Raw genomic sequence first — 9,636 nt, 5'->3', positions numbered from 1 at the left:
CATCCACAGGGTTTCAGTTTTGTCCAAACATAGATGTCGTTAAATGTTAAGTTATTAGTAAGGACATAATGATGTTTCAGAAGCTGTGAGTGTGCACTTATGGTGAAGGGGCAGGAGTTTCAATAAAATGAAAAAGAACAAAGCCACCAAACTCGTTTTTAAAATATTTGGGGGACTAAAATATAATGATGTGTATGTGTGTGTCGGGGGTGTGTGCACACTTGCTTCATTCAAATGACTGAAGGTAGCACCTCTCTCTAGCGCTGGCTACCTAGAAATTACTTGTTGATAAAGCATGCTTAGGTTGATTGGGAAAAAGTTTTGTTTTTATACTCAAACATTTGGATGAATGTACCAGTAAGATCCTTTCTCTCTTCCTCATCTCATTTCCAGGCATAGATATTCTTCATCGACTAGGCCTTGGAGACAAAGATGTAAGATACGCATCGCCAGTTACTGCTGTGCCGTCGTCATCCACACCATTACCTCAGAGGGTCCAGTTAACAGAATTTGGTGTCACTTTAAGAAATAACGCCTACATCGAGTCACCTCTCATGAACATTTTACCAATTAGCTTAAGACAGCCAATGACCGTATTGATTGGGTTGCAGTCACGTAAAATGAACAATGCATTTCTCTTCAGCATTCGAAATAACAACAGGCTGCAATTAGGAGTACAGTTACTACCTAAGAAACTGATAGTCCATGTTGGAGGAAAGCAATCGGTGGTTTTCAACTACAGCGTCCACGATGAGCGATGGCACTCACTTGCCATCACTGTTAGAGACGGAGTGGTCTCCATGTTCGTCGAATGTGGAAAGAGATATTTTAGTGGAGAGACTGCTTCAGAGGTTCAGACCTTTGACTCTCACAGTGTGTTCACCTTGGGAAGTATGTATAATAATTCTGTCCACTTTGAAGGGACAGTGTGTCAGCTGGATATTATTCCTTCCACAGCAGCGTCCACAGACTATTGCAGATACATGAAACAGCAGTGCCCCCGAGCAGACACGTCTCAAGCTGAAACAAGCCTTCCTCACTCGGCAGTAATGCCAACCAGACACCCTGAGCACACACCCTTGCCCAAAGGATTTGGTGAAGCAGAATTGAAACAGAAGACATTCATAGAACACACACCCTTTCCCAAAAGATTTGGTGAAACAGAATTACCAAAAGAGGCACTCACGAATCACACTCCTTTGCCCAAAGGATTTGGTAAAACAGAATTGGTACAGAAGAGTTTCACAGAACACACTCCCTTGCCCAAAGGATTTGGTAAAAGAGAATTGCCACAGAAGACGTTCTCTGATGGCAAAGATATTCCAAATATCAGAAATAACAATTCTTCCACAGTACAGGGAAGCCAAGAGTACCAGACATCATGGTCCCAGTTAACTTCTTTCCATTCAGAAAACGCCTCAGCTGTGACTCTCCCAAACTATGGACTTCAAGCTAAAGAAATTATCAACAAGGAAGAGACCAATTTAAACCCGCCAGTGTCTCATCATCGCCACAGTGAGGCAAGAATAAATACAGAGAAGAAATTTAGCCCCCCTTTAGATGGAGCAGACAACATCACCCAACACAATGAGGAAGCAGCTGGCCTGCCTCTGCCTACACAGACATCACCTAGCATTGCACACACAAATCAAGAGGCCATGACTAATCTCAAGAAAAAAATCACAGCAAATCTACACACCAATGAACTCATGGAAAGGGAACAGATTTTTAACACCTCCTTGTATAGAGTGACGCTTGGGCCCTCTATGGATAACCACCTTGAACTAAGGAAGGAAGGGGAATTTCACCCTGATGCTACTTATACCATCGACCATAGCTATGAAGCCCAGCCTTATGATTATTATTATTATAAGGATTATAGTGAAATGCTTGATGTGGAGTATCTGAGAGGGCCAAAAGGGGACACTGGACCTCCCGTAAGTTGGATTTTTCTTTTTAAACTATGTCTTAATGCACTAACTTACCATGTATTTCAGAGAGGTTTCTGGACCAAACACCATAGGATAGATCAGGAGACCAGGGCTTGTTTTTGCCTTTGATATTTGTAAATCTTAAGTAATTTGTCTGCATGTCTCAAAAATTTGATTTCAAAAATTTAAGTATACTACATATGTTCTAAGAGGATGGCTTTTTATTAGTATTTTCTTGTCTTATGTTTGTGGATGTTTTGTTGGCATGTCTCTCTGTAACACATGGGTGTCTGGCGGCCATGGAGGCCAGAAGAGGGCGTTCAGTCCCCTGGAATCACAGACTGTTGTGAAACACCACATAGGTGCTGAGAATCAGACCCAGGTCTATCAAGTGCTCTTAACTGCTGATCCATCTCTCTAACACCATTGAGACACATCTTCATTTGATGAAAATACAACTTGAATCATCAGCTGAGTTCTAGAAGCCGTAGACTGAGATAAGATGATGCTCTATTCTTGGCTGGTGTTTCCTTGTGGCTATTCCTTGAGGAAGTTGTCTTCTTAAAGCAAACTGTTGAGGGTTACAATAAATCCAATAGATGCCCTGCTGTATAGAATTACCCCTTTGCAGTACTTGTAAAGAATTATAGGTAGCCACCTACTTTCCTCCAAAAGTCAGTGTAGTGGGGTGAGTATTAATTTCCTAATCTCTTCAATAAAGCCCCAAATCGCTATTCCGCCTGTATTTGTAAGGTAATAATGTGCGCAACAGGCGTTTCCTTAGTCTATGCAGAACTTGAGGCAGAATCGCAGCCCCTTTGTTCTGAAGGAGCATACATTTCAATAAGAAAAATTAAGCACGTGTGGAACTATGTCTTTTGGTGAAGCAAGATACACACACTGTTGGGTGCTGGAGAGAAGGCTTGGTGTGAAGAGATAGCATTGCTTCTATCCTTAGTTCAGTTACTAGCACCCACCTGGGGCAGCTCACAACCACCTATAATTCCAGGTCGGAGGGAATCTGAAACCTTTGGCTGCTGAAGGCACTGGTCTTATAAGTGTGAGTACACACACACACACACACACACACACACACATCTACACATACACACAATTAAAAACAATAAAATAAATCATATGTGACCTAAAGACATAATCTCATAAACTAAATGTATGGGGTGAAAAATATTATTTTGGAGCCAATAAAAATAATAAAATATTATTATTTCTCCATGAAAGAACCCAGATAGATCACTGCACTAGGTCCTTATGACAGAATTATGTAGGGCTGGACTTTAAGGAGTAAATATTTTGATGGCTATAAAAGGCAGATTTGGAAATGGGGAAGAGAGGAGTAGCAACCATCGCTCATTGATGTGGATGATGCTCTAACTCACCCTTCATATGCCTTCTCTTAGAAAAGCCTTGTTACATTAGTACAATTGTCCTCATGTTTCAGTGAAAGAAACTGAAGACTGTCTTGCCAATAATAACATGGCTAGTAAATGATACAGTCAGGATTTAAATACAGATCTTCTGTCTCTAAGGCCAAACTCTTTTATGTCAGGCTGGATAATGACTGACCAAAACCCAAGCAAGTTTTTGATGAGTGTCACATCGTTGAGAATCTCAACTGTCAAGTTGATAAGTTTGAGCTTTATATTTTTCTCCAGAATTTTGTAGATTCCTAATTAAAAAGACTAATTTACAAAATTCAGTCTGGCCATAGTCTCCAAAATAGGTGGGAAGTTCCTGGTTCCATCTTGGTGTTGTATGATTTGGATGTGATTCGGGTTGGCAGAAGAGAAAATGGGAAGGTAGATTCGAGAGATGTTTTGAAGGAAGGTATATAATAGATCTTGCAGGTTAAGTGGATATGGAGTCCAGGTTAAAAAAAATAAATCAGAGACTGTTGTCAGATAGTCAGAGAGTAGCAATAACAATACTGAAAGGAATGATGCAAATCCATCCATTTATCAGCAGCAGCAGATGCTTGATAAGAAGAAAGGCAACATCATTCAGTTGAAAGAGTAGGAGAAGTAAAGTTAAGGCTGGGGCACAAATCTGAGAGTCTTCCTTGTCAGTGCTGCAGTTGAAATGATAAGGTTGTGCAATATTTACAAAGAAAGCTGTGCAAGAGGGCCGGGAACCAAAGTGGGGGGGACTTCGCCTGCTGGTGTTAGAAGAAGAAATCAGAATAGCTGAAATGATGGCAGAGAAAAATATCATGCTTTTACAAAAGCCAGGAACAAAAAGGATTACGTGGGAGGGAGAAGTTGATTGGCATTGCTAAGAGTTACCAAGACGTTGAGAACAGAGTGGAGGTTTTTCTGATGAGAAGACCACAGCTGAGCCTGGAGAGTCCCAAACAGGGTGGGGGATGGAAGATTACAGAGTGCTAGCGGGAGAATGACTGGTGGCAGATTTCCATGAACCTGAAGACGCTGTTTTACTCCCTGATCTTTCTATGTAAACCCGGTGGACTGGCCAGTTTCCCAGTTTGGGGTGATAGCATTTTTTTCTGACTTTATCCCTATACAGTTCTTCTATAGTATACTTTTTAATTTGTTATTTTATAGACACATAATAAATGTACATGTTTGTGTCAGCTATACTTATAATATTATCTTCTATGCTTGCATGAGACTATATGGTACGTTTCTGTGTCTTCCAATTTCATCCTTGGTATGCTATCCTTGCCTGTGAGACATAGCATATTTCGTTACCTAATCATCTCCTGGTTGATGCCCTCACTTGGCGGCTGCTGGTAGAGCCTCAATAAACATGGAGGAGCAGGTTTCTTTCTCCCATGCCGACTTGAGTCATATATATCTGTATGTATGTATCTATAATAGTGGATGGTAAGGTCGATCTATTTTTAGGTTTTGTGGTATGTGCATACTGCTTTTTATAATTGACAAACTAATTTACATTCCCACCAACAAGAGTTTATGAGATTTTCTTCATCCTTGCTGTCTTTGTTTTTTTGTGTTGTTTTTGGTTTTTTTTTACAGTTACAATATTTATATCTACTTTATTTTTATCATAACTAAGGAAAATTATAACTATAACTATAAATTCTTCAATTCTATCAAAGATTCCAAAAGAATATGCTATTACCTAAGTAAACAGGAAGTGCATTGTAAGCAACTTCCGTTTTTTTGCTTTTGGAAAGATAACTGAGGTGAGATGGTATCTGATTACAGTTTTAATTGCATTTAACTAAACTAGGTAAACTGAACCGTTTTTACATGCTTATTAGATACTTGTATATCTTAATCAACTAATGTTCATGTGGATAATTTGTTCATGTGCAGAGATTATTTTGCTGTGAAGTTTTCAAAGCTCTGATATATTCTATTACTAATTTGTCTGAGGAATGGTTTGTAAATATATTCCCATACTGAGGGTTATCTTTTCATCCTTTTAATTTAATATTGATTTTCATTTTCTGTGTCTAAATGTTTTCCCTTCATTTACATAACTGCACTGCATGAACGCCCCGTGCTTGCAGAAACCAGAAGAGGGCATTGGATCCCCTGGAACTGAGGTTATAGATGGCTGTGAGCTACCATAAGGATACTAGAGACTGAACCCAGGTCCCCTGCAAGAGCAGCCAGTGCTCTTAATCCCTGAATTAGCTTTCTAGTCCCTTCATTTTTCCTTTATAAGTCATTTAGCTTTATTAGTGAGCTCCTGGTATGTCACATTTGCTATGAGACAGGTTTATTATGTCTTTATATGAAATACCTCAGCATAACAGGTTAGCACCTCATGAAGATCCTTGGTATAATTCTTTTACAGAAACACGAAATGCTTAGTCCTTCCATTTCTCGAGGTTAAAATACTCTTTTTGAAGTGTGTTAAAGAAAAAAAAACCTGCACTTGAGTGCCAGATCTAAGTTGAATTTCTCCTTCCATAATAAAAACAAATTTAGTAAAAAAAAAAATGTGAGTAAAAATCACTCACAAAACTACTAGTTATGCTCTCTGTAGAAACCAGATAGTGTGGCTGTAGCTGTAAGCTGGCGACTTCCCGCTGTCATTTCTAGCCAGATTAAAGAGGAGAAGTGGTAGGGTTTCACCTCATCCATGTTGATGTGGGTTAGAAGTTAATGTCGCTTTAAAACCACTGTCAGCTGGGAACAGGGAATGTATGTGTGGGGGGAGAGTTATTGTCGAGCAGACATAGGACAGATATTTGTGAGAAAGACATGATTGCTATTTATCCTGCCTAATACCTTGATGTTTTCTTCCTAAGGGTCCCCCTGGTCCCATGGGTATCCCGGGTCCGTCAGGCAAGAGAGGCCCGCGGGTGAGTAGACGAACTTCGAGTCATGTTATCAGATAGAAGTGTAATATGCTAGGGTCTTTGTTTTTTCCTAATGCTGGACAGTACGGGCATCCTCTGGAAATGTCTCTTCACACTTAGCTCCTGCAGTGCAGCCTGGTTTGTGCGGGTGTGGGCAGCCAAAGAACGCCCTGTGAAAATGTCCAGGGAATAGGGTCAACTTTGGAGAGCTGTGGCTGGTTGGTTAGCCCCTCATATTATTCTTAGTTATAAAATGATACCAATGTTCTAGGGTCAGGTTTGTTTGGGTCTGACTGCCTTAAAATAGTGCATTCCTAGACTGTATAGTAGGAAATACCGGAGTCATCAACTAGAAAAAAGAATTATGAAGGGAAAAAGCTGCCTATGGATCAGCAGTATTTTCTCACATAAATGGATCCCACGAAAGATTTATTGCTCTGTTAGTTAGTTTCTCTCAACCTGGAGAAATAAATGTAGATTTTTGCTGAAGAAAGTCTTTCTTGAATAAACTGAAAAAGAATTGTGTGCTACAAAGACAGATGCAAACGGCTCTAATGTAACGGACTTTCTTCGCACCCTTCCTTAAATCATACCAAGAATATAAAGCCAAGTCGCTGTAAAATATTGCCTTGTGCTCTCTATATTCCCACCAAATGACTGTGCATCTGCAGGCGAAGATAAATTCCCAGTGTGCTTTAGTTCTGCTTAGCATTTTCTGAAGCTCTGGGGTCGATCGTCTGTCAGCGTCTCCTATGTCATCATCCATTCTAGATTCTCCCACTCGTCAGTCCGTCACGCTCCTCCTTCCACCTCCTGTGCGGAGACTTTGGGGACCTGCCTTTCTTCTCTCACCTTTTTTGCACTGATTCTATTCCCTTGTTACTCCAAAGCTGTTATTTTCCGACAGGATGACCTTCAGGTTCTGAATCTCAAAGACGCATGGGGTCCTGTCTCTAATGTCCACCCTTCTATTTGCCCAACCTGCTAGCTCCTAAGGCGAGAACAGTCCGCTTCTTGGGACCAGTTATTTTGGGTGCGTTCCTAATTTCATCCCCTATAATCGATTCTCTAACTTGAAAGTTGCAGCTTTGCAAATTCTCTCTCCCTAAATTTGGTCCTATGTGGTCACAGTCAACAAGTCAACCCTCTTTGAAAAATCCCAAACTTTAGTTGATACTCCTTTTTTCCTAAAGTGTTGGCTCATGGTTACACTGCTGAACTCTGTGAAATAGGGTTAAACCCATTACCCTGAAGTCTACAGCAACAACTTATTCATTAAACTCCTAGATCTTCCCACCTCCCTTTTTTTTCTTAAAGTTACCAGTGTCATGGACTGTAATGGCTTCTCCTTAATTTTATTCTTGTTAGATGTATTTTCAGTGTCAACATTATTGAGTTCCCTAAGGCAATTTTCCTGAAGAGACTAGTAATTGCTGAGTTATGTTCTATGTTAAGATGTGAGCTTAGAGACCACAGAGGCAGGAGTACAAAATCCATCAGGCACCTGCAGACCTGGAGGGTTTCAGGAGAATGTCTCAGTTTCTGTGCTCATTGGTGTGTGACCTGAATTTTTCTCATTTTTTGAGTCAGAATAAAGTAGCTTTCTTACAGGGTTGTTGTATGAGTTAGTAATGAAAATTGTCAAGTATGATCATAGTTCAAGGTACAAACTAGGTTCTCAGGGAAGAGAATAGATTTTTAAATCCAGATGATAGTAATTCATCAGCAACGTACAATCAAATAGACAAACATTCAAGTGGCTGACGGAGTACTAGACTAGTAAGATACAGAGTTTCTTTGTAAAAATATTTTAATCCTGGAACTAAATAGAGCAAGTCATGATGTAGTTGAAACAATAACACAATATTTACATAACAGATTAAAACAGCATACAATGCCCGGAAGCTACATACTATGAATCTCACATTCCGGAGTTTCCAAAGCAGCTGTCCGGAGAGAGGGGTTACCTCACGATGACGAGGCCAAGCTTTTAAAAGGGAGGTAGAAGCAAACTGAGGTTTGAGAAAGCACCTGGATAGACATGGCAGAGTTAGCGAAGTGAGATGCAAATCTTGGCTGTATAAACGGATGCACAGGTCGAAGAGTACAGCTGTCAAAGGCTCACACATTGTTGGGTTCTGACTCTTCACACCTTAGAAGGAGCAGTAAGCTCTGTGCTCTGGACGGAGGTGGTGGATAATGCCACCTTGAGGCAGCATTTGTTGTGAGAGATGAACTCCACTGTCCTACTGTAACACAGCTATTCTCTCCAGGGCCGGAATATCAAAGGTGGCAGAAGGCATAGCTTTGAAAATAGGGTTTTTGTTTTACGTTTAGCATTTATTTTAATGAGACTATATTATGTAATGGTTATATGATTGTCAAGAAAAGCCCTGTAATTTATCTGTTCTTAGAATAATGAGACATTTTTCTTATTTACAGGGCATTCCGGGACCACATGGAAATCCTGGGTTACCTGGATTGCCAGGTCCAAAGGTGAGAAATTCCTAATGAGCAGCACACCATTTTCTTGACATCTTAAAAGAATATTCTCTGGTCGGGTGGTGGTAGCATACAACTTTAATTCCAGCATTCTGGAGGCAGAGGCAGTTGGATCTCTGTGGGTTCAAGGCCAGCCTGGTCTACAGAGCTAGTTCCATGACAGACTCCAAAGCTATAGAGAGAAACCCTGTCTTGAAAAAAAAATAGTTTCCTGCTTTTCAGGCTAGACTTGGGGCATAGAAAGTCTCTGACAGTCCTAGATCATGGCTCTTTAAGAAGATTGTCTGGACAGGTGGTTCTGAGCGTCATAAAAAAGCAAGCCAGGTGAGTCACGTGGAGCAATCCAGTGAGCAGAATCCTTCTATAGCCTCTGCTTTAGTTCGTGCCTCCAGGCACCTGCCCTGCTTGACTTCCTGCCTCGGAATTGGAAAATGTAAGCCAAATAAACCCTTCCTTCCCTTAGATGTTTTTGGTCAATATTTTTTATTGCAGCAATAGAAAGCAAATAACATTTTATCTAGATTTTATTGCTCCCTTTACATAGACTGTTGGGAGCCACTGGGGGCTGTGGACTCCCGGACCCTGAATTCCCTGGAGCAGCTTGTTTTCCCTATGCTTGCAGCTGCTCTGAGCAAAAATAACTTGTTTTCCTCTGCTCTGAGGAGCCTGCAGCTGCTCTGAGCACGAGACCCTGGTGGCAGGCTGATGGGTCTGCAGCTAAAAGATCCCGGGAGCTGGGGCGTGGCCAGAGCCCTATATAAGTTGCCCCTGCGCACAATAAGCTTGGCACTCTTGTATCAAGATTGACCCATGTCTCTGTGTCTCTCTGTGTGTCTGTCTGTGGTTTTTGGGTCTCTCAGCCCAGTTCCTGGCTAGCGTACCGACCTGTAA

At 41.0% G+C, this 9,636-nt stretch overlaps 1 protein-coding gene across 1 annotated transcript in view; it reads left to right on the top strand.

The window, feature by feature from the left end:
• Window positions 1-234: 234 nt before the first annotated feature.
• Window positions 235-9,636, top strand: part of Col24a1 (collagen type XXIV alpha 1 chain) — a 228,645-nt gene continuing 219,243 nt past the window's right edge. The window contains exons 1-5 of the mRNA XM_041678738.1: window positions 235-244; window positions 394-1,095; window positions 1,210-1,937; window positions 6,193-6,246; window positions 8,686-8,739. Coding sequence (XP_041534672.1) covers window positions 235-244; window positions 394-1,095; window positions 1,210-1,937; window positions 6,193-6,246; window positions 8,686-8,739 — 1,548 coding nt within the window. The remainder of the gene's footprint in view (window positions 245-393; window positions 1,096-1,209; window positions 1,938-6,192; window positions 6,247-8,685; window positions 8,740-9,636) is intronic.

This window comes from Microtus oregoni, unplaced genomic scaffold (assembly GCF_018167655.1).
Source record: "Microtus oregoni isolate MIOR12 unplaced genomic scaffold, Mior012 000000F_ref0000247, whole genome shotgun sequence".
NCBI classification, from domain to species: Eukaryota; Metazoa; Chordata; class Mammalia; order Rodentia; family Cricetidae; genus Microtus; species Microtus oregoni.
Note: the sequence above shows the minus strand (reverse complement) of the source record. Positions and strands in the feature narration are given on the sequence as shown.